This window comes from Dioscorea cayenensis, chromosome 5, assembly GCF_009730915.1.
Source record: "Dioscorea cayenensis subsp. rotundata cultivar TDr96_F1 chromosome 5, TDr96_F1_v2_PseudoChromosome.rev07_lg8_w22 25.fasta, whole genome shotgun sequence".
Classification (NCBI taxonomy): Eukaryota; Viridiplantae; Streptophyta; class Magnoliopsida; order Dioscoreales; family Dioscoreaceae; genus Dioscorea; species Dioscorea cayenensis.
In genome coordinates this window covers 17002568-17029403 of record NC_052475.1, presented here as the reverse complement: position 1 = coordinate 17029403, position 26836 = coordinate 17002568, and the positions used below count along the sequence as shown (strand labels likewise).

The window sequence follows — 26836 nt, the reverse complement described above, 5'->3', positions numbered from 1 at the left end:
ACAATGAAAGTAAACTGACTCCATCTATCACGCTCCAACCCGCTGGCCCATGGGACGCAACAACCACTGCGACAAACCCGAGGAGGGATACCCCACCACTCAACCCTCGGGTTACCACAAGGCTGACAAAACAAACCTGGAATCAACAATAATAAACACAAAGTGCTGGGTGGAGGAATACAAAGACACTTAGGGAAACAACAACAACAACAACAACAACAACAAACCGTAGTTATACACGAGAGTTTAAGATGTGTTCAAATACACACAACCATGGAACATAGTTTTCAACATACTAATGAATCCATGACCCATATAACATGTTCATGACCAAAACAAACATACATGAATGAAAATATGAACACATAAGGTAGGAGACTAGCAAATGCCTTGCACGCAACCACACTACTACCTGTAACCTGGGAAGAAGAAAGATGGGTGAGCAACCTAAGTCACTCAGTGAGTGGGTTAGCACATCCCTACAAGGATATACCAAAATCCAAATAAGGTTTTATTGATAATACAACTAGTTTAGAAAATAAATACATTTTATAGTAATCCTTAACACAATAGATAGTGCCAAGAAAGTCTTTTCCCGAACTAAGGTTTTTCAACAATAAATCCATGAAATACTAAATACAGGTTTTACTATAAACCAAGATAATCATCAAGCCAAGCCTTTTCCAATAATACATATAGATCAGCGCAATTCCATGTATATATATATATATATATATGTATGTATGTATATATGTACACACACACACACACACACACACACACATAACAAACTATATAATACGAGCTTCAAAATCCATAAAACATAAAACTCGTTGCTAAATTAAATTTGGGAGAGACTGGCCTCCTAAGAGCGATAGTTGGGCTTCACCTCCTCACTATAAATTCAAGATGACTAAACAAAAGAAATGCAACAAATTACTTCTCAAAGCTCAACTATGTGAAACAAAAAACACAAACTCTTTCAAATACCCAAATTGCAACGTACCAAGCAAGTAGTGGTTTAGAAAACTCTCTAAACTTTCGATGTGCCCTCTTCTAGGTTCACAGCCGTTAAGGTACTCATGCCGTTGACGTTGGCCCATCAGTTCACCGTATGGTGACTCCGGCTCCTTGATGACCGTTCAATCAGGGTCCTACGCCCTCTCCTGCATTGGTCGAAACGATTAGCCAATCTTTCGCGCCACCTCAAAAGGCTCGCACTAGGACCACTACTGCAGTAGGGTAACACCATTTAAGCCAAGTAATACAAGTATAACACCACACATAATCCAATAGCCTGTACAATAATCAATATCCTAGAATAACTACCATTTTCACAAGGAAATGATGAAAACAGAAGCATATCCAAGTTTGTGAAGCAAATTAATTAACAATTTACAAAACAAGTATCATCTTGAAAACCTTTCCTTTGAACAACAATATTATGCAAGTATGAAGTATCAATACATAAACTCATTTCAAGTCAATCAAAGCCTCGATTCAAATATAAAAGCCAATAGAACTTAACTCAAGTAATAAAATATAATTATAGGTATTCTCCTAGTAGAATTATGCATAATTAATTCCACTCACAAAAATAAATCACCTAGGCTTTGGACACGATTACTCCTCGGCGATCTCTTTTCCCCTTGGAAGAGGTTTCACCACCTAATTAAGAGAATGCAAACCTTGAATAAAATACAAGAATGAAAGGATGGAAGCGTAAAATGCAAGAATGCATGCTCTAATACACTAACCCTAAAACTATAGGGCAAATGGCACAAATTTGGGACCCAAAATACCTCAAAATTAACAACAAACAATACCAAGGAAGTCCAGGCATCAAGATTTATACTTTGGAACAAGAATTTTAAAAAAATGACAATTTGCTCTCGTTACTACAATAACCCAAAAATTCTAAGCATAAGGTTTACTCAAGATGGCAACAAATTTTTAGGAAACAAACAAGGGAATCATATTCCAACAACCTTCTACACAACAACAAGAAGGTAGTGCAAGAATCAAAGCTCAAACATGCTCATTTACCACAAGCACTAGGTTTATCTAGCGAGGATGAAGAAAACAAGGAGAAAACATGAAGGAATGGGGACGTTTACCTTGCTAGCTTCAAGAGAGAAGGAGGAAGGAAAGATGGAGCTTCAATCTCTCAAGGAGAGAAACATCATCCAAGTCCTCTTCATCTCCAAGAGAAAACCTCTTCTTCTTCAAGAGAAAAGCAGGAATGAAAAAGGAAAAAGCATGGCCTTGAAAAAACAAGCATGGCCTTGAAAAGATATGGCTTTGAAAAAACAAGAAGTATATGACCTTCAAAAGACAAGCATGGCTTTAAAAAAAACAAGCATGACCTCTCATTTCAGCCCTTGCGACCATTTCCGAAAGCTTCTACACACGAAATATATGCACAAGTCGAATGTGATGGAGAAGTAAGAAGGAGTCGAAATACCACACCGTCGCTCTAATACCGGACCTCTTGACCCATAATTATAAGCATATCCAAGTGAAAAAGTTCATGGAGTTCACAATGAAACTAAATATTTTTTTAACTTATTTAAAAGATGAAAAAAAACAATTATCGCAATTTTAGAGGCATTAAAAATATATTATGTCCATCAAGCTCACGTCAATAATCTTTGGGTGTAAATATTCCAAATTTAAACTCATTTATAAAAGTTCAATGGGCAAGTGCACTTCCTAGGTTTGGTGAGTTTTGAATATTTGGTAGAAACATTAAATGGTAGTAAAATAAATCATCATGAATTTAAATTTTTGAAGTCTAATATAAAATATATATATATATTTTTTTATTTCAACACTCAATAGTATATTTAAATATAAAAATAATTAATAAATATGATAATTTTTATAATATTAATCTACATAGTTATATTTCAAATAATATATATGTCCCACTCTCTTATCTTCATCCAAAAGAATGACTTCAAATTATACTTAAAATTTTAGCTATTGAAACTCGACACATTTGTTTACCAAATTTTGGAGAGTTTGACAGCCAAAGCCAAAGCATAGGACTTGGTCATTTTCTTACATTTAGACCATTTTTTTAGAAATAAAAATTTACTACTTTCACGGGTTCTATGTCATGTGCTTACAAAATTAAAAATTAAAAAATTAAATATAAATAAACATATCCCAAGAATACTTTCAATTGAGAAAAGGTAGTTGAAGTGACAAAATAGGATAGAAATCCAAATTCCACGATGATAATGCAATTGCATTCATTTTCATCCAAATGGGAAATCCAAAAATATAATTTTATGTTGAGTAATTTTTTAAAAACTATTATAATGATAGACAAAATATGAGAAAAAGAATGAGTTGTATGTTCATTAGATTAAAACCAACCCATATAAATATAAGAATGATGCATACAGGAGTATATATACTTAAAGGTATATATGTATAAGTATACAATATATATACAAGTAATATTATTACTCTAACACACCCCCTCAAACTCACGGTGGGTCATAAACCGAGAGTTTGTCAACTAAAAACTGAAACCAAGAGACAGTATGTGCCTTAGTAAAAAGATCAGCAAGCTGCTGTGTGGAAGCAACATAAGGAAGAAGAATATTGCCAACAAGATAATGATGACGAACAAAGTGAAGAGTGACCTCAAGATGCTTTGTATGTTTATGAAATATAGGGTTGGCAGCGATTTTAATAGCACTTTGGTTATCACAGTGTATAGGAGTAGGGGCAGAGATAGAAACACCAAAGTCCATCAAAATCTATCGCAACCAAAGAACCTTCTTAGCAGTAAAGGACATACCACCATACTCAGCCTCAACAGTAGAAAGAGCAACAGTAGATTGTTTCTTGCTTTTCAAAGAGATAAGGGAATCTCCAAGAAAAATGCAGAAACCAGTAGTAGAACGTCGATCAGAGGCATAACCTGCCCAAATCAGCATCACAATATGCGCGCAACTCAAGAGAAGATGTGGCAGAGAAAAGTAAGGAGCGAGATATAGTACCACGAAGATAACAAAGAACTTGTAAGAGGGCAGCGTAATGAGTGGAGCGAGGAGCACTCACAAACTGACTAAGAACACAAACAACATATGTAATATTAGGCCAAGTAATAGTCAGATAGACAAGAGCACCAACAAGTGCACGATAGCGAGTAGGATCAGATAGAGGCTCACCATCAGAAGAAGAGAGTTGGTGATGTAGCTCAATAAGAGTAAAGGCAGTGCGAAGATCCGTGATATCAGCTAGTTGTAAAATAGTAGATATGTACTTCTGTTGAGACACCAAGTAACCTCGACGAGAATAAGCAACCTTAAGACCCAGAAAATAACGAAGAGGGCCAAGATCTTTCATCTGAAACTCAGTGTGTAACTGTTGTTTCAATGAAAGAACATTATCAACATCATCACCAGTGATAACCATATTGTCAACATAAAGAAGAAAAATAGTGATGCCGCGAGTAGTCTGCTGAGTGAAGAGGGCATAATCATGAGAGCTCTCAGTAAAAACAAGAGTGAGAACCACATTGCTAAATCATTCAAACCAACCACGAGGAACCTGTTTGATTTATAGATAGCTTGGTGAAGATGAAAGACATGTTGAGAAGGATGAGGGAAATCAGGGGAGGAGTTATATAAACGTCCTCAGAGAGATCTCCATGTAAGAAGGCATTGGTCACATCTAACTGATGAAGTGGGCAGTGGCGAGCAGTAGAAATAGCAAAAAGAAGATGAACAGTAGTCAACTTGGCTACAAGAGCAAATGTCTCCTCATAATCAATGCCATGCTCCTGAGTAAAACCACGAGCAACAATACGCTCTTTGTGGAGCTCAATACTACCATCCAGCCTGGTCTTGACTCGATAGACCCACCGATAGCTGATAGGAGTAACACCATATGGAAGAGAAACAAGATCTCATATATGCATGTGTTGAAGAGCATCAAGTTCCTCTGACATAGCCTGTTGCCACTTGGGATGTTTTACCGCTTCATGATAAGACTGTGGCTCAGAATACGAGTGAATAGTAGCAAGAAAGGCTTGGAAATCAGGGGAGCAGGTAGATAAGAAAGAAAGGGCGTACCGAGCAGGAGGGCGGCAAGGACGGTCTGGATAACGACGGGGGACAGCAGGAGCATCTTCATGAGAGGATAGGTCGGCGGAGAGAGGAGATGAACACTAGAATTATCAATACATCCAGAAGAAGGAGAAAGAGGAACATAGGAAGTGTCTATGAAGACATTTGGAAGAGGCACAGAATTGGTAGTGGTGGTGGAACTCGGAAGAACTATGGAGCGGAGAGAAGAAGATGCAGTAGCGGAAGACTGAAGAAAGGAAAGATTTGGGAAGGATGAAGAGAAGTAAGAAGTATCTTCAAGAAAAGTGACGTTACGGGAAATACGAAGACGGTGAGAATGGGGATCATAACAGTGATAGCCCTTATGTTCAGAGCTATATCCAAGAAAAATGCATATTGCAGAATGGGAAGAAAGTTTATTTCTCTTAACAGTGGGCAAAAAAACAAAATAGGTGCAATCGGACGTGCGAAGATAACAATAGGAAGGAGGAATGGAGTACAGACGCTCATAAGATGGGATACGAGAGAGAGTGGAAGTGGGAGTACAATTGATTAGATAGATGGATGTAAGAATGGCTTCAGCCCAGAAAGATTGAGGGATAGAAGAGGTAAAAAGAAGTGCTCGTGCAGTGTCTAAGATATGACGATGTTTGTGCTCAGAGATACAGATTTTGAGCAGGTGTATAAGGACAGGATTGCAGCGGAAGAGTGCCGTGAGTGGAAAGTAATGTGTGAAAGGATGTAGAGAGATACTCCCGCGTGCCCCATCGGAGCGAAAAATCTTAATGTGTTTACCAAATTGAGTATATACCATTTGCACAAATTGAGAGTAAATGGCAAAAACCTCATATGGGGAACACATTAAATAAAGCCAAGTATAACGCGAGAGATCATCAATAAAAGATATATAATAGAAGAAACCACCAAGAGAAAAGAATGGTGCAGGACCCCAAATATCATAATGAACTAGATCAAAGGTAGATTCAAAGATAGATTCTCGTGAAGAGAAAGGAAGAGTAGTAGGTTTAGCAAGTTTATAACCCAGACATGGATGTGAGGGAAGGAAAGAAACAGAGCAAAGATTACCTGAACTGGCTAAAAGTTTCAGGTGAGAAATAGACAAATGACCGAGTCGACTATGACAACGATCAAGAAAACATACAGAGGCGACAATGTCAGAAGATGGAGAAGTAGGAAGATGAAGAGAGTCTAAGTGATAAAGGCCGCTAACTCTACGTCTGATCTCAATCCTCTGGCCTATAAGTTGGTCCTGCACGGTACAAGTAGAGGAAGATAAGGTAACTGTGAGACCATGATCAGTGAGCTGACTAACCAGAAAAAAGGTTAAGAGCTAGGCAAGGGACATGATGAACGTTAGGAATGTTAAATAAAGAGGACTAAAGACGACCACATTGCGTGACAGAATGAAAGACTCCTATCAGTAGTGCGAACACTAAAAAAGGTATGAGGCATAGTAATTAGAGACTAGGCTAGATGTATCAGCAGTCATATGATGAGTGGCACCAGAATCTAAAATTCAGGAAGAGAAGACATACCAGACACAACAAACATAGCAGAGAAAAAACTGGAGGGCATAGCGCGCCGCATGGAATGAATCTGTTCAGTGAGCTGAGCAACCTGAGAAAGAAGATCAACAGGAGCAGGAGAATCCGAGACTGAGACAGAAGCAGCAAGAGGGGAAGGAGTAGGAGATCGAGGTGAAAGATGAGGCTGTGATGACTGTTGTTGTTGTCATTACTGAAGCTTTAGACACTGATTCTTCATATAACCAGGACGCTTGCAAAAATGAAAGATAACAGAAAGACCGAGAAGAGGTTAATGAAGCAGGAGCTGGTGGCCCAGAAAGAATGGAGTGTGCTCGAGTGGAACGTGGAGAGGTCACAGCAAGAACTATGTCTAGAAGGATAAGCCGTGGAGATAATGTTCTGAGACGAGTTTCTTCAGCAATAACAATACGAATGACATCGTCAAAGGATGGAAGAAGGTCTCGATTGAGCAGTTGGCTGTGAACAGCTTCAAAATCAGGATAAGACGCATCAGAAATTCGAAGGTACACTGTGTTAGGCGAGATTGAGTGCGAGTTTTACAACATGTACATGTTAGACAAGTAGACCCTTCTAAAGAATCAAGCTGACGCCATAAGGATTGCAGGTCACTAACATTCTCCCTGACGGAATGCTCATGTTGTCATACATGAGTAAGATCCGTAAAATGGCATACTGACGAGCAGAGCTAGAATGCTCAAACATATGCCCCAAGTGTTCCCACATTGCATGAGCAGTGGGAAGATGCCCAATTTCCATACGAATATCAATCTCACAATACTGACAGATGATGGTCATGGTACGATGATCACTAAATGTCCACGATGCATTAGATGTAGATGGTTGGGGAGAGGTACCACCAATATGGCTAAACAAATCCAAAACAAGTAAGGCAATGCGAACAGTAGTAAACCATTCTTTGCAATTGGTACCATTTAATTTAATATCAATTGGAGCTAGAAAATGTGGAAAAGATTATGCCATTTTTTTTTTTTTGAGTTATATGTCTATATAAAATAAATAATAAAAGAAAAATTAAAAAAAAAAAGCAAAGAGTCAGGGAGAGAGAGAGAGAGAGAGAGTAAATGCTAAAACAACTCGGATAATGAGCTAGATATTTTTTTTTAAAATATATGTATTTATATAGATATAGATATAGATATAGATATGGGATAAGTATATATATATATAATATGGGTATTGTGAAGTAGAATAAGGATGGGAATCAAACGAAGGAGATAAGGCCAAATGCTTTGGGACTTGAATGGGTGAAAATGCGCACCGGTCGGGAGTTAAGGAAAAGTTGATGTAGATGGATTCATCCAGCGGGAGAAAAATAATTGAAGGTGTGGACTGTAGAGCTCATCGGTCGCTGGCTGAAGGTGTGGGTGTTGGCAACGGCGAAGCTCGTACGGGTGTAGGATCGCGACGGCAGTAGACCCGACGATGGTGAAACACAAGTTTACAGGTGTAAGATTGCGACGGCAGTAGACCCAATAATGGTGAAACACAAGTTTTTCAGGATTTTTTTTTAAAGAATACTAGAAGAATGGTAGTGCTTCAAGTAGACCGAGCTTTCAAGGCTCGTCGGAGGACAAACAAAACTCGGTGACAAGCTAACAAGGTGGTTGTGGGTTGACAAAGTGGCTTACAGAGATCTAACAAAACAAAGAACATCAAAAAAATGATGCTTACAGAGCTCCGGTAACACAAAGAGAACCAAACAAACGACTTCTCGTCAAAGGCTGAAACGGAGCAAAGTTTCGGCAAGATCGACAGGCGTCTGATACCATGATGGACAAAATATGAGAGAAAGAATGAGTTGTATGTTCATTAGACTGAAACCAAACCCATATAAATACAAGAATGATGTATACAGGAGTTTGTATATTTAAGGGTATATACATATAAGTATACAATATATATACAAGTAATATTATTACTCTAACATATAATTTATTATATGTTTAAAAGAAACTCCTTAAGTTTCATTTCTTTCCATTAAACTCCAAAATTAATTTTCTCTTAACCACTTTTTTACTTTAAACTCACAATTATAAAACTTAAAGATGCACAAAATATTCTATTTTTTTTAATGACTTGAAGCAATTTTTACTTTTTTTTAAAAATTGAGTGAGAATTTGTTCATTTTAAATTTCAATAAGAGTATTTAGAGATTGAATTAAACTTTCCATATTTTTTAGAAAAATTAAATTAAGATTTTTAAATTAAGACAAGCTAAGGGTTTAATAAAAGAAATCATGGGTCTTCCCCATTTCAAGTCATTTTATAACAAAATTGTTCAAAAATAAGTTGGATTAATGAAATGGATTGTGCTGGATTAGCATAGCATAGCCTGCCTTTCAACCTTGTTGAGCCAATATGACCCACTAACCCTAACCTTTTGTTTAGTTCAAAATAACAAGGGGTAGAGAGGAGAGGAGAATGGAGGGTTTTAAAAACATATTATGTTTTGTATAATGGAGGAGTGTGGATGGATAATTTTTTTATTATTATTATTATTATTATTATTATTATTATTATTATTATTTGTTTGTTTGTTTGTTTGTTTGTTTGTTTGGTTGGTTGGTTGGAAGGAAAAGTGAGGAGGAATGAAGAGAGGTGTGACTTATATTTTTACCAATTTACACTTTTATATAAAATCGACCATAATTATTTTTATATAGATATTTAGGATAGTTTTGTACCAACTTTGTTAATATTAATATTAGTAATATTATTATTGTACAATATTATTAATATTATACAAATAATATTATTATTAGACTATACTATAATCACTCAATTTTTTTATATGTTTTTACATTTTTTTCATAATTTATATATTATTAATCTCAATAAATTTGTATTATTATTATTATTAAACTTAAATTGACACATTAAAAAAAAAAGAGAAAACAAAAATTATATGAGAGAGATGAAATTAGATTTTTAAAAAAATACATTATAGTAATTTCTCAAATTGATAAAACACAATTTGGTTTTCACATAAGTGTTTAAGTTTAAAAATTTTTTAATAACCCTACCCCTCCAAAAGACTCTAATTTGGAGGGTGTTGGAAATATAGTCCCACATCGGTTGTGTGATAGAAGTGTAATTGGTTTATATATAGGTATAAGGGTTGAGAGCCACTAAGTCTTGAGACTTTTTGGTGTAAGACCGGCTAAGCCCATATAGAGTCCATATAGGGCCTACTAGTACCAAAATATAAAAATCTAACTTGGTATCAGAGAAATATAGTGGAGCTCAATATATATTAAAAAAAAAGACCTCTAAGGCACAAGTGGTGTACAAGTCCATGTGAGTTTGACCTCTGAGACCCAAGTAGTGTACAAGTCCATGTGTGTAGGACCTCTGAGACACAAAGTAGTGTACAAGTCCTGGTAAAAACAGACCTCTGGTGTACAAGTCTAAGCAAGTTCAAATTGACAAAAAAAAAATGACCCAGTTGAACTTGAGGAAGGGTGTTGGAAATATAGTCCCACATTGGTTGTGTGATAAAAGTGTAATGGGTTTATATATAGGTATAGGGGTTGAGAGCCACTAAGTCTTGAGACATTTTTTTGGTATAAGATCCCTAAGCTCATATAGAAGGACCCATTAGTACTAAAATATAAAATTCTAACAGAGGGGTGGAATGAAAAAGTCCCCTCCAAACTCCTCTTACTTACTCCAACAAAACACTCATAACTCCTCCTTAATCTTCACTACCTTTCCAAAATCCCCCAACTAAATAAGGTGTAAGTGATAGGCTAAGCACGTATCACAACATAAACCCACTTAGGTTATGTTGTTTTGGGTTTGCTATCAAGGCAACACGTTTAATTTCAAATTTTTATTTAAAATAAAAAATATTAAAAGCCAAGAAAAAAAATAACAAATGACAAAAAAAAAACTCCATAATAAATAAATTCAACGTCTTTTAGAAACAATCCTAAAACAATTATGTACCTATGACTAGCACAACTTTGTAAATAGTATAAGTCATAATCGAATAAAATATCTCATAATTACACACATACATATATATATATCATTTCAAGATTTTAGATATACGTGTAATAATTTTTACATTTATTTTATTTAAAAATTACTTAACATATATATATATATATATATCATTTCAAGATTTTAGATATACATGTAATAATTTTTACATTTATTTTATTTAAAAATTATTTAATTAAATTAGTTGAAAAGCATATCCACTCATAATTTCAGATTTGCTCATTTATATATACACTAGTATTGTTATAAGATTTTAATTAATTTTTGACTGTTATTTTCTATATCTCATTTACTTTATAGTTGTTTGGTCCCTAAACAAGAAAAATGGATTTACTAGCTCTTTATTCATATTAACAAGATAATTGGCTTTACTAGCTCCATATCAAGGTCATCATCGACATCATCACTAATGATTTGGATATGTTTCCCAACCCTAATCTCTGATGCCAGGTACATAACCGATGTGGGATTAAACTTGGTTGTGGCCTATGACAAGCTCCCCCGATCTCTAACATATGCACTGACCCTGCTCTAACATGCGCTCTAACATGTGGGATCTCTAACACTCTCATTAATGGTCATGATGCGGGCCCCCATCTCAACAACCAGTGTACAAGCCCCTTGACCTAAGAAAACCTTGCTCTTACAAGGTCCCCACATCTCTACAACCCCCACACCCATTCCAATACCACTTGTAAGAGGGTTAAATCGGCATCCCAAAAGACAGGCATGGTTGGGGGAGAGAGGGTTATCCAACACCTTATATGCCCAAAGGCATTCCTATACATAATTGATGTGGGAGTACTAGGGGCCTATGATACCAACTAGCCCACCAAGCAATCAATGTGGCCAATATGAAGCTAAAGTCTCATACTGTACTGGTTCGTGAAACCTAGCCCATCATGAGTTTGGGTTCATACCATGCCTGTCACAGGCCTAGCAAAATAGCACTGGACCATACCATGCACAACATATCTCCTACCATCCCACCTTCAGCGTCTTTGACGTTGACACTTCCAAAGTGGGACAAGTCACCCAAATGAACACATGGTAAGCAGATGAGGAGCAAAGCTCCGAGCTTGAGCAAACACACTTGATCTAATTCTGAACTTATCCAAACTCAAACTCAAATTTAAGCAATTTCAACTCGATCAAGCAGTGGTATTTTCACAACCCTAATTATATATATACATAATATATATCAATCAAACCAAAGTATATTTATTCAGCTCAACATTAAACAAACAAGCTTAACCAATGGCAAAACAACACATTGGTTTAACCCAACCATCACAAAACAAATCCCAACATAGGTACACTAACATCTAAAAAGACATTTAAAGCTATTACTGTATAATCATAAATCTCTCTCCTTTCCCACTGCCCAATCATACACTTCCTTTTCTCCATCAGTCAACATCTAATATGCTTGGCTTTATCCAAACTTTCTGCCACTTGTTCCCCACTACACATTCTACCAAAAACAGGCAAACTTCACAACCAATTAGCATCATCATACCGTTATAACGGCTCTCATTTAGCAAAAGAAACCCATTATCTTTGTATACTTGGCTCTACCCAATCTCCACCTGCCACCTATTCTCCATTACACGCTCCACCAATCACAGCCAATCTTCACCAGTAATTAGCATCTTATTACCATTATAATGGCTTTTAGTCTAGCAAAAAAGGCTCTGTTTGCCATCTTCCTTAATACAGAGAACCCTCTTCATATAAATTTCTACACAAACTTCAGCAAAAAAAAAAAAAAACCCAAATCTTTTCCATTATTTCCTCTCCAACCTCCTCTTGAACAATTTGCTCACCTTACATTCAATCAGGAAGAGGAAACCAAAAATCTCATCATATTCCAATAATCAATAGAACCATTAATCTTGCATAACATTTCTATTTCCTTCCATCTCCTTGGGCATTTGATTTGAGTATTTAAGCATGACAATTTCCCTGATCTGTTGAAAAGCTTCTTCCACTAAAATACTTTTATTTTGAAATACTATGCCATTCCTTGTTCTTCATATTGTATAGATACTAACCTGCCATTGTCATTCTCCTTATCTTTGCTATCATAGACTTGCCACTTGCCTTTCTTGTGAACTATCTTACCTCTTTGTTCCATAATAAGGGATTCCTCTTCACATTAATTGCAACTAAAACACGTTTCCATACTGCTTTAGAATAAACACATTCAAAGAACAGATGTTCAACATTCTCCCTTGCATATTTACACAACACACACATATTTGAATCAATGACCTTCCCCTTAAACAATTTGTTCTTTCTAAGTAGTCTCTTTTGTGGTGTTAGCCAGAATATAAAAGAATGTCTAGGTATATTGCTGGCTGACCATACTAATCTTGCCCAATTAATTTTCATCTGAGGACTGTATTATTGATTTCAAACCAAGTTTGACACTAAAAATCCCTTGCTTCTCCAATTTCTATATAATACAATCCTGCTTTGGCTCATCCACTAAAAAATTTCTAGTAAGGAAATCCCTTTTTCTAGAATTCATACACCATAGTTGTTTTAGAGATATATGGTTCTACGAAATTCAATTATGGAAATATGTCTGCAAGAGATTTTCCATTACACCATGGATCAAACCAAAATGAGAATTTCTTCCTATTTCGAAGTTGATAGCTAGCCAAAGGTTTAGCTAACTTTCTTAACTTCAGTAAATTCCTCCAATTCTAGCTATTATCAGTAGTCTTTGTAATCCCCAAAAACTGAGTTTCTTTAGTTTTGTCTTGATTGATTACCAATGTAGCCCATAGGGTTTGCTTTTATTGAATTAATTCGCAAATATGTTTCAACTACACTGCTTGATTCTAGTACATTACTAGTTTAATTCCCAGTCCACCTACATTTTTTTGTTGACATACTATGCCAAGCCATTAATTTCTCTTCTTCTTTCCTCCTTAAAACCATGCCATAAAAAAAATTCTGCAAAGTTTTTCAACCTCAAGAATAACTTTCTTGGGTAGTACAAAAACTGAACACCAATATATATGCATACTTTCTAAAACAAAGTTCACTAATTGTCTCTTCCTGCATAAGAGAGTGTCTTTGCAGTCCAACTTAAAATTCTAACAATGATTTTGGATATTAACTCCTGGTAGTGTTCATTCTTTAGTCTAGCAGATATTAATGGTAGACCTAAATATTTGATTGGAAGAGTTCCTTCCTTGAATCACAAAATCTCCAAAATTTGCAACCGCATATCCTAATTAACACCAAAAAAAAAATACAATATTCTTCTGTAGGTTTGGAATTAATCCTGAGACATCCTGAAAATGCTGCGGAACCTTTTTTTATCAACATTAGAGAATTAATGTCTCCATTTGCAAATACAAACAAATCATCAGCAAAACAAAGATGGCAAAGATTCATCTCCTCACAATCCTTGTGAAATTTGAAATGATTCAAGGTCATCTTGTGGAAATTCCTGGTTAGGTATTCCATACACAATGCAAAAAGTAATGGTGACAAAGGATCACCCTGCATGATCTAATAGAATTCATGATCAGTTTAATAAAATGGTTAGGAAATTTGAAAGCTATCAGTACCTCCTCCCAAAAATTCCAAGAGATTGAGTCATAAGCTTTTTGTAAATCAATTTTCAATGCACAGTAGCCAAGCTTATCTTTATGGTATCCTCTAAGTAACTCATGGACCAGCATGATGTTATCAACTATCATCCTACTGATAAGTGTCTAAATACATCACTTTTATAGCATATATTTTATACACTTTCATGCATACTTCTATGACTCCGATGCCCTTTACATGTTTTATTTGTTATAATTATTTCAGGACATTGAAGGACCATAATTGCAAGGATGAACCACATTTGAGCCATTTCGGAAAAGATTAACAAAGAAATGAAGTTTACACAAGCTCCGGACGCAAACCGACGCATGAAAAGAATTTCACAATGCAAACTTTTGTGCGGCCATTGTGTGAGCCGCACAGTGCCCGCACAACCCAAGTAGTGATCTATGTGGCCTGGTGTGCGGCCCACACACCAGGCCGCACAGGGTAGCTAGAAGCATGTGCAGGCACGTGTGTGGCCCGCACACCACCCGCACACACACGGGCAGAACCATTATTTTGAAGTTATATAAGGCAACCTAGGGCTTTTGGGAGTTGTCTTTGGCCACCATCTATTCCACCTTTCTCCACCATTATCTCCATCATTCTCCACCACCATCACCAGATTAGAAGACAATTTGAAAGCAAGAACTCAAGGGAAGAAGAAGGTAGCACTCAAAGAGGTCATCAAGGAGCTCACCGATGCAGATCCGACGAGCCTTTCGTCACCACCTTATAGCCTACATCTAAGGGTGATTCATATTGGCTTTGTCATCGATTATATTTTGTTTTCTCTCATTATGATGTGGAACTAGCCTCCCAAGGCCACCGGGCTCCGGTGAACGTTGGGAGAGGAACTTGTTTGTATGGATGGATGATATTTGTTAGTTTTAATTGATTGTTGGCATGTTTATTGGTTTCAATCCATTGTTTTGATGTTCAACCTACAATGGATGGATTTCATAGGTTTTGATTCATGAATTGTACATGTATGGCGGGATGCTTGCATGTATTAGGTTGCACAATGATTAAAGGGGGATTTAATGTACTAGTACACGGGAGGTTCCGGGTGTCGGTAGCTCCCCGCGTGCATTAGGGTAGTTCTAGCTGAGAGCTAGCATTAGAATTACCCTATGCAAGACTCCCTATTCCCAAAGACATCGTAGGGGTATCTTCCCGAAGGAGGAACCCGTATTGGATTAGAGCTACACTATGGAGGTTCCGAGGTAGTTGACATCCGAGTCTAGAGGACCAACTCTAGCCAACCTTGTGCTTAATTTCCCAGATTCATCCTAACTTGTTCTTCTCCTGAGAGGATCCTCGCCCGAGGCCTCTAGTTCTTATTGCTACTTGCTCCTTAGATCGATTGCATAGTGTGCCTTAGTCCATTCTGTTTATAGTTCTTTCTTTTATTTATTTATTTATTTATTTATTTTATTTGAAAACAACAATCTCTTTGTTTGGTCGACTAGATAGTGATACCTAGGAGAAAGTAATAGCAGATCTTGGGTCATTGGGAATACAACCCTCTCATGCTCGTGAGAAGTTATTACTTGACAACCCGTGCACTTGCGGCCAGTGAGTCGTATGCTCTCTTTTAAGAGTGTCGTGCGATGACTCATCACCTACACGGTATAAAAGTTGATTGATTTTTATGTATAATAGTATCCAAAACCACCCTTAATCTGCTTGCCAAGATCTTGGACATTATCTTATATATCACATTGCAGCATGCAATTGGTTTGAAATCAGTGATTGTGATATAATTACCTTAGTAATAAGTATTATCACAGTAGAATTAGCTTGCTTTAGCATCTCCCTCATTTGAAAAGAAATCTTGAATGGCGGTACAAATTTCTTTTCCCACAATATTCCATACCTTCTTAAAGAAATAGCTATTATATCCATCTGGGCCAAGACGTTTGTCATTTTTAATTCTCCATGATGCCTTTTTAACTTCTTCTTTTGTCACCTTCTTATATAAACTCTCTCAAGCTTCATTAGGGATAGTCATGCTTTGAAATTCAGAATTATCAAACATATCCTTCTTAGGTCTTTCAATACCTAGGAATTCTTCATAGTTCTTCAAAATTGCTTCTTTGATTACCTTTGTGTCTGTGCATATCTCTCCATTAGCTAGGGTCAATTGAGAAATATTATTCCTTGCTTTCCTTTGCTGCAACATTTTGAAGAAAAATTTTGAATTCTACTCACCCTCTTGAACCCAATGACATCTAGCTAGACTTCCTCCCAGTTAATTAATTTCTATAATTGAATAACTTTTTTCCTTCTCTTCCTGCTGGATTCTTATATTGAAAGGATCTACCATTAATCTGTTTTTAATTTCCACCAATTCATTCCTACATTGTGATACATTCACTGAAACTTTATCAAAATCTCTTCTATTGATAGCCCTTAATTTCACCATTAATAGTTTTAGTCTATAGTAGACCTTATAAATTTGGCTTCCACTTATTGGCATCTTCCAGATTTTTTCCACTATCTTGAAGAACTAAGGGTGGCCACACTATATGTTAAAGAATCTAAAAGGGACTTTGATATTCCTTTCTAAATTTTGTACATCAACAAGGAGCCCACAATGATTTGACACATTGCCATTGATCACAGAACATAATGGTTCATTCCTTTTTTGATACCAAATCTAATTTGCAAAACACCAATCTAATTTTCTATAGATCCTTCTTTCATCATCCTGATAGTTAGTCCATGTAAATCTTTGGCCATTACATTTCACTTCCACCAAGTCTAAAGACAGGATCCAATTTTGAAAATCTCTTGTAGCCTCCTCATTGATAGGTATCCCTCCAATTATGTCTTCATTACTGCATACTGAATTGAAATCACCTTGTATAAGCCATGGTGAATTCAAATCACTCCCAATTTTCCCCAACTCCTTCCATAGTTCCTTCCTTATTCCTGGATCATAAGACACATACAGAGATTTATAGAAAATAAAATCAATGCCCCAACTTATTTTGTAGTGTAAGAATTGCAAATTCATTTCCAATACTTCCACATTAACCTTCCTTGTATCAAAAAGGACCCAGATCCTTCCTTGATCACTTGTTTAATAATTATGCTCCATGATCCATTGATTTAATTTTAGTTTTGCCCATACCATAGACATATTATCCTTCTTAACTCTATTCTCCCAAACTCACAAAATAGTAATTTTATATCTAGCAATCATATATCTAGCTTTTGATTGCTTTAGAGGACTATTAAGTCCTCTAATATTCCAAGACATAATCACTTTTGAGTAGTTTTGGTTGGCTGGCATTCCTACCCTTCCTACCATCTTCATCACCTTTTCAATCAATATGAGAAAATTTTCCATTTCTCTCATCAGTTCCTTCCAGAATAACAAAGCTATTATTACAACTAGTATCATCTTGAGTATTTTCCTACTCTTGCTATTTAATTGGGGATTTCCTACCCACAATTGTACTAACCTGTAAATTATCACCCAATCCATTACTATTGGATTTACCAGACTTCTACTGAAGCACCCTCTGATCACTATTTCAGATACATTTTCTTGTACACAGACTGCTTTACCTTTGACTATCTCTTTCCATGTTTTTCCCACACCATCATGTACCATAATACTATCATCACATCTAGCCTTTAAATTTAAAACTTTCTTAATAGTTTATATCTCTGTCTTATGCCCAAATTTGATTTGTCCACCACCAGAATTTGGACCAAATGTAGTTTTCATTTTCCATACCATTTTTTCTATTTTTCCTTTATTGCATTCATGTTTTAAATGCCCGAATCTCTTACAATTTGTGCAGATAGTAGGCTTTCATTCATAGACTACCCTTTGTTGTATCACCATTCCTTGCTCATCCATTAGATCAATTCTATTAGGGAAATCACTCGATGAGTCCATTTCCACAAGTAATTTAGCATAGCCCAATTTCTTCTTCAATATAGTGCATTTATCACAATATAGTGGTTTCCCACAAATGCTTCCATTTTTGCTCAACATGTTTACTGTCCAAAACTCCCATGGTGTACGTACAACCCTAATTATATTGTTAACAAATAAAAAACTTCATAAGGAGTAAAGCTCTAGTTCACCTTAACAATCCTTAGCTCATATTGTATGCCCAGTCCCATTGTCTACTATTTGCATTAGTACTACTACTACTTGTGTTATATTAATTAATGCATTAGATCAAAGGTTTTTGATTATGTAACAATGTGTAAAAATGCAATATTTTAACTCTATAGAAAACAATCAAGCGATATTTTTCTGCAACTATTTTAGAGTACAACATTCAAGGTCCGTAGTGAGTCTGTCCAAATTAATAAAGGGGGGAAAACACATTTTAATACAACTATATTTTACAATTAAAAGAGTCAAAAACTCAAATTTATCATACCTTGGATCATGACGTTAAATTTTCCAAAGCTGATAGATTCTTCAAATTAAATCGCATGAAAATTTCATGCATATTCACAAACTCAAGGGTTCTCAATAAGGCTCTCAAAAGGGATTTTCAGAAAAAAAAAAAAAATGATCAATTGTGACTTGTGTTGTGGTGGTTAGTACTGGTGGTTGTTATGGTTGTTGTGTTTGTGGTGGAGGTGTTTGTTGTGTTGATAGCCTTCTCCTTCTTGTCTTTTCATAGTCTTCATCCAAGTTCCTTTGATAATCTTCATGAATAGTGTTGATACATTTAGTATGGTATTAAATGACCCCATTTATATCTATATGGTGTTAAAAATGGCATTATGTTAATAATAGGTTTAATACCCTGTTGAGTTTTTCTATTATAATGAATCTGCCCCTAAACCTTTAGTCCCTCTATCATAATTTATCCGCTGTCAGTCCATCTATTTTCACGTTTGGAAAATGTCAACCCCTTACTTAGATGGCCATCTCTTTTCCTGTCCAAGATGTTGATGTGGGGTAGATTACTTCTAAATAAGATATTAACCTTGGATGGGATAAGAGACAGCCGTCTGAGGAAGGGACTGACATTTTTCTAATGTGAAAATAGAGGGACTGACAACGGACAAATTATAATAGGGGACTAAAAGGGTAGATTGACTATAATAGAGGTATTAAATAAGATATTAAACCTTATTTTATTTTATTTTATTTTTTTTTATATATTATGATTTTTAAATATTAATATCTTCATTTTTACTCCACACTCTTCTCTTTATTTATTTTTTTATTTTCTTTTGACAAATAGGCAATAAGTGCCCCCCATTAAAGAAAGTCAGGGTATGCATAAAAAAAAATAAGTTAATCCCTCAACCCTATCTGTACTCTCACCTTACAGATCTTCCCCTAAACAACAACCGTTAACTTATTTTTGTGTCTATAAAATTAAATTCTTAGTAGAGAATGGGAAAGAAGAAAAAAACAATAGTGCCTTCTTTTTTCCCGTCTAATTTATGGTTATGGTTTGACCAAGAGTGATTGTATACACATATTTCAAATTACATACTCTTTAGATACTTAAAATAATTTTTTGAATGACCACTAATTAGAATTTGTATGAAGCCAAGATGGTCATGGTGCACATTAAGATGCATGCAATCATTGCCCGTGCTCACGATGACCGCAAGTGCAATGACGAGTCTAAACATATGGCTGTGGATGCCGCCAGCATTGGGGTTGCCTTGTGGGTTGTTATATTTTATTATTTTATTTTATTAAGTGAGCATCTAGGTTGCTTAAAAAGGTAAAGACGTGCATCAACCTTGTCGGAGCAAGTGAGAGCAGGGTCAGTGCACATGTGAGCTCTAGAATCACCCAGATACAATCACTACTCACCCTCGAACTCTCATCACTAACGAAGAGTTAAAGTTATAGTGTGTTAAGGGATGTAACATGATGTGCATGTGAAGCATTCACTAAGAAACATCAACTGTAGACATTCATAAAACAGTTGGGTTGATTAGTTTAGTTTGATTTTTAGTTTTGTTCCTGTTGGTCTAGTGGAAACAGGATTTAACTGTTGAGGTTGATTAAATTACTGTTAATACTATTTATCTCACTTATCACTGTGCTACTATTTATAAGTACAATAATATTGTTCATTGAACAATATACAATCATTGGATTGAAATCCAATGGTTGAAACCAACATTCGTAGATTTTAATCTATGAACGTTCGTAGAAGATCGGTGCTCTATATATATACATATATATTGGTAGTTTAGGTAAGTGACATGTTTTCATTGCAGTAAATTATATTCATGAAGAGTTTATGATATGAAATATCAATTATTATTATTATTATTATTTTTATTTTTATTTTTATTTTTGACAAGATGGACAAGCCACCTATTAAGGCAATGTCCCATAGCCAGAAATTTTGTTTCGAACCATGAACAATGAAACTCTCTATAAAATACCATTCACAATGGAATCACTACCACTAGGTTAAAGGCCTTTTGGTTATGTAATTATTCCATGAATCAATTTAATTTCTTAATTCACAACAACAAAAGTACCCGTTTTGCTAAGTATAAACTATTCATTCATTCATGCATGCATAAAGAACTAAATATGCCATCTCGTCATTTATATTTAGTTAACAAGTGAATACAGGCCATGTTTGCGCTTGAGGGAAAACATGATTAGTTTAATATTGCCACCATTAATGGAGGATATGTGAGGCATCACCATCTCATGATGCCCTAGGCCCAATATGGGATATACTGGCCACATTAATATTGGGAGTTAGCCCCAAGCATATGCAACTCCTCAAACATGCTTATTACAATCTTATAGATCCAAATTATAAAAAAACGCAAAAAAATAAATTACAAAAATCTTCATTAATGAATGCTTTATTCGACAAAAAAAAATAATGATAACATTAATGTTCACTAACGACATGAGATTCTAAGAATAAAGACAATAACAAAAATCAATAGTACACTTGTAACAGAAAGCTTTGTTACCATTTTTTTATAAAAAAATTCGATGTATATTTCTCATATCTAACTTTTGTGATCTAAAAAAGAAAAACAAAAAAAATAAAAGGGATGAATTTGACAACTTTGTAAGTTCACAACCATTTAACTAATCAAATGATGCATAGATGGGAAATCCAAAATTATAATTTATGTTGAGTAATTTTTTTAAAACTATTATAATTTATTATATGTTTAAAAGAAACTCCTTAAGTTTCATTTCTTTCCATTGAACTCCAAAATTAATTTTCTCTTAAACGCCTTTTTGACTTTAAACTCGCAATTATAAAGCTTAAAGATGGCACAACTATCCATTCTTTAAGATAATACTCTTTTTTTAATGAGTTGAAACAATTTTTACTTTTATTTAAATAAATTAAGTGATAATTTGTCCATTTTAAATTTCAATAAGAGTATTTAGAGATTGGATGAAACTTACCAGATTTTTTTAGAAAAAAATAAAATTTAAGATTTTTAAATTAAGACAAGCTAAGGGTTTAATAAAAGAAATCATGGTTCTTCCCCATTTCATGTCATTTTATAACAAAATGGTTCAAAAATAAATTGGATAAATGAAATTTGAGAAAAATCAAATTACTAAATGGATTGTGTTGGATTAGCATAGCCTTGACTGCATACTCATTGAACTCTTGCTTGTGTGTTTGACTTCTTAGATTGATATAGAAGTAAAAGCATATTTATCACTGTCATAGAGGTTTGGAATTTTATTTAGTTATATAGTAACATAGTTAGAATCCCACATTGCAAGTGATGGCAATGCATGTTCTTGCTATGATTAAATGGTTTAATTGTTTTACCTGAGCTATGCCTACATGTGCTCTGACATGATTAGTTGCAATAATTGGAGACTCTTGATTGCATAAGAGTTCAACTCTTGCATTTGTTTTTGGTTTATTAGATTGATATGGAAATAAAAGCATGTTTATTTCTTTTGTGGATAGCGGTTTGTACTTTTTTTAAACATATAGTAACAGGTGTTATAATCTCACATGTATAAGTGATGGTGATGTACATGTATTCATTGGAGCTTTATTTATTTATTTATTTATATTATGGAGTTGATGTATTAGAATCATATTAATGTTACAATTTGATCAATTTGTTAATTATAAACCTTCAAATGCTATGGTTCTACACTAATAATGCATTATTCTTGTTAGACTATCATAATACTTGTATTCGTATAGTATATTTATATGTATATACATACTCATGCATACATCATTTGTGTATATATATATGGGTTGTTGCTCTAATGAAATTCATTCCATTCTTTCATCCTTTATCTATCTATCATGGTATCAGATGCCGGCCGATCTCGCCGGAATCTTGTTCAGTCCGGTCTATGACGTCAATATGCGTTTGTTCTGCCCGGAATTTTGTATGTCCTCCGGCGTAATTTGGTAGCTCTCCGACGAGCTTTGTCCAAGCCTTGCAACTTTTGTCTGAGCTTTGTCCGACGTTCAGCTAACGATCTCCTCTCCGTCGTTTAGCCACACTTTGTTTGAGTGTTAATTTGTTATTTCTTGCAGCTCTTCGCCGACGATCTCCTCTCCGCCATCTTGCCTGGGTTGTTATTTCTTGCAGCTCTTCGTAGATGAGATCCTAACTTCCTGCAGCTTTTCGTCGACGATCTCCTTTCAGCCATCTTGCCACCTTTGTCCAAGCATTATTTATCTTATTTCTTGTAGCTTGCCGACGAGCTGTCTCTCTTCGCCAACAAGTTTCTCTCCTCCGACGAGCATCCCTCTCAGCCGGCGAGCTTCGTTCAACGTGCTCATTCCCATCTCAATTAGTTTCCCGACCAAAGGACAGACATGACCTACAAATTCAAGTCCCAACAACTTCTCATTGATTGTTTATTTTGTTTCTAATCTACAGTACAAATATATTATTAAAAAAACAAAACAAAAAAAAAACATCAGCTCAAGTCCTGACTATTTGACGTTTTCCCTGCCCTTATTCTTTTCAACAGTATCATTATTCTTATATATATATATATATATATATATATATATATATATATTTTACCAACCTCAAATCCCGGAGCACATTTTCCCATTGCTCTGTTTCCCTGCTTTTTTTATTTCCATTAAACAGTATCCATTATATATATATATATTCCCTGCTTTTGTTTAAAAAAATGGCAACCTCTTCTTCTCCACATTTTCTGGCTCCAATTGATGTTAAATTAAATGGCTCCAACTACAAAGAGTGATTTACTATCATTCGCATTGTTCTACTTGGGATGGATCTACTTGGCCATGTTGACGGTACTTCTCCCCAGCCCTCTACACCCGATGCATCATGGACACTTGCTGATCATCGTACCATGACCATTATTTGTCAGTCTTGTGAAATTGATATTCGTATGGAAATTGGGCATCTTCCTATTGCTCATGCAATGTGGGAACACTTGGGTCGTATGTTTGAGCATTCCAGCTCTGCTCGTCAGTATGCCATTTTGTAGGATCTCACTCACATCCAGCAATGTGAACGTTCCATCAGGGAGTATGTCAGTGAGCTGCGGTCTCTGTGGCGTCAGCTTGATTCTTTAGAGAAGTCTACTTGCTTGACATGCAACTGTTGTACAACTCGCACTCAGTCTCGCCAAACACAGCGCACCTTCGAATTTCTGATGCACCTTCGACCTGAGTTTGAGGCTGTTCGCAACCAACTGCTCAATCGAGATCCTCTTCCATCTTTTGATGATGTCATTCACAGTGTTATTGCTGAGGAGACCCGTCTCAGCACACTATCTCCACGACTTGTCTCCACCGACACAGTTCTTGCTGTGACCACTCCACGCTCCTCTCGGGTACCCTCTGGCCTTTCTGCGCAACCACCTTCTGCTTCACCCACCGCTTCTCGATCTTCTATTATCTGTCACTATTGCAAACGTCCTGGTCATATGAAGAGTCAGTGTCTCAAGCTTCATCATTGACAGCAGCATCAATCCTCACAGTCTCGTCCTTCGTCTCGATCTTCTGCTTCTTCCCAGCAAGCTTCTTCAGTTTCAGCTTCTGTTTCTCCTTCTTCTGATGATCTTCTCTCTCAAGTTGCTCAGCTTACTGAACAGATTCATACTATGCAGCGCGCTCTGCCCTTCAGTGTTTCCTCTGCTATGTCTGTTGCTTCTGGTATGTCTTCCTCCTCTTGGATTTTAGATTCTGGTGCTACTCATCATATGACTACCGACATCTCTAGCCTAGTCTCTATTTCTACGCCTCACACCCTTTCCAGTGTTCGTACTGCTGATGGGAGCCTTCATCCTGTCACGCAGTATGATCGTCTTCAGTCTACATCCTTTGACATTCCTGACGTCCATCATGTTTCTGGCCTAACTCTCCACCTCCTTTCTGTTAGTCAACTCACTGATCATGGTCTCACTGTTACCTTTTCTTCTTCTAATTGTTCTGTGCAGGACCATCTTACAAGACAGAGGATTAGATCGGGCGTAGAGTTGGTGACCTCTATCACTTAGATTATCTTCGTCTTCCCGCTCTTCCATCTTCTGGTGTTGCCGCTTCTGTGTGTTCTCTTGATCGTTGGCATAGTCGCCTTGGTCACTTGTCTAATTCTCGCCTGAAACTCTTAGCAAGTTCAGATAGTCTTGGTTCTGTTTCTTCTTCTTTTTCTCATCCATGTCTGGGTTGTAAACTTGCTAAACACACAGCTCTTCCTTTCTCTTTCCGAGAATCTATGTCTAAATCTACCTTTGATCTTGTTCACTCTGATGTTTGGGGTCCTGCCCCTATCTCATCTCTTGGTGGATTCTTCTATTATATATCTTTCATTGATGACTTCTCGCGCTATACTTGGCTTTATTTAATGCGTTCTCGATCTGAAGTTTATACCATTTACTCTCAATTTGCGCAAACATGGTATATACTCAGTTTGGTAAACGTATTAAGATCTTTCGCTCTAATGGGCACGCGAGTATGTCTCTACATCCTTCCTAACATTACTCTCCACTCATGGTACTATTCCTCGGCAATCTTGTCCTTACACACCTGCTCAAAATGGTGTTGTTGAGCGCAAACATCGTCATATCCTGGATACTGCACGTGCACTCCTTTTTGCCTCTTATGTTCCTCAATCCTTCTGGGCTGAGGCCATTCTAACCTCCGTCTATCTTATTAATCGCACTCCTTCCTCCCCTCTCTCTGGCATCACACCATATGAACGTCTTTACTCATTATCTCCCTCTTATGGCCATCTTCGCACTTTTGGTTGCACTTGTTTCGTTCTTTTGCCCACCATTGAGTGGAACAAACTCTCTCCATATTCTACAATGTGCATTTTTCTCGTTTACAATTATGAACACAAGGGCTATCGCTGCTATGATACTCGTTCTCACCGTCTTCGTATTTCCCGTCATGTCACCTTTCTTGAAGATACCCCTTACTTTTCTTCATCATTCCCGAATCTTTCTTTTCTTCAGTCTCCCCCTAGTACATCTAATTCTCTCCCCTCCATAATTCTCCCGAGTTCCACTACTACTGCCAATCCTGTGTCTTTCCCTGCCATCTCGACAGAAACTTCCTATGTTCTTCCTTCTTCTGAATGCATTGATGGATCTGGTGATTCACCCCATCTCTCCTCCGGCCCACCCTCTCCTGAAGATGTTCCTACTGTATCCCGTCATTATCCAGACCGTCCTCGACGTCCTCCTGCTCGGTACGCACTTTCTCTCTCCTCTACCTACTCTCCTGATTTCTAGGCCTTTCTTGTTATCATTCACTCATTCCGAGCCACAGTCTTATCGTGAGGCAGTAAAACATCCCCAGTGGAAACAGGCTATGACAGAGGAACTTGATGCTCTTCAGCACATGCATACATGGGATCTTATTCCGCTTCCGTCTGGTGTTACTCCTATCAGCTGTCGATGGGTTTATCGTGTCAAGACAGGAGCCGATGGTTGTATTGAGCGTCATAAAAAGCACGTCTTGTTAATCGTGGCTTTACTCAGGAGTATGGTATTGATTATGAGGAGATATTTGCTCCTGTGCCCAAGTTGACTGTTGTTCGACTTCTTTTCGCTATTGCTGCTGCTCGTCACTGGCCACTTCATCAGTTAGATGTGACTAATGCCTTCTTACATGGAGATCTTTCTGAGGATGTTTATATAATTCCACCTCCTGGTTTTTCTCATCCTTCTCAGCATGTCTGTCATCTTCGCCGTGCTATTTATGGACTCAAACAGGCTCCTCGTGCTTGGTTTGAGCGTTTTCACAGTGTGGTTCTTGCTCTTGGTTTTACTGAGAGCTCTCATGACTATGCCCTTTTTACTCGACAGACTTCTCGAGGTCTCACTATTCTTCTTCTTTATGTTGACAACATGGTTATTACTGGTGATGATGTTGATTCTATTTTTTTTTGAAACAACGGTTACATACCGAGTTTCAAATGAAAGATCTAGGTCCTCTTCGCTATTTTCTAGGTCTTGAGGTTGCTTATTCTCGTCGAGGTTACTTGGTGTCCCAACAGAAGTACATTTCTGACATTTTTCGATGAGCTGATATCACTGATCTCCGTACTGCTTCTACTCCTATT

The 26836-nt window shown here is 36.4% G+C and overlaps 1 protein-coding gene and 1 long non-coding RNA gene across 3 annotated transcripts; both read right to left on the bottom strand.

The window, feature by feature from the left end:
* Positions 1-22: 22 nt before the first annotated feature.
* LOC120262516 lies at positions 23-2191 on the bottom strand. 2 transcript variants are annotated; one of them, XR_005536790.1, is made up of 4 exons: positions 2118-2191; positions 1594-1668; positions 1007-1232; positions 23-419 (listed from the first exon to the last, which is right to left on the bottom strand). It is a non-coding gene; the product is annotated as an uncharacterized LOC120262516 (long non-coding RNA). The 2 variants fall into 2 exon arrangements; XR_005536789.1 differs by having other exon boundaries at positions 1607-1668.
* A 1582-nt stretch (positions 2192-3773) lies between these two features.
* LOC120260044 (uncharacterized mitochondrial protein AtMg00810-like) lies at positions 3774-4434 on the bottom strand. Its single transcript, XM_039267486.1, has 2 exons — positions 3938-4434; positions 3774-3864 (listed from the first exon to the last, which is right to left on the bottom strand). Exons 1-2 carry the CDS (start codon positions 4432-4434, stop codon positions 3774-3776), a joined length of 588 nt encoding a protein of 195 aa, XP_039123420.1.
* Positions 4435-26836: the final 22402 nt, after the last annotated feature.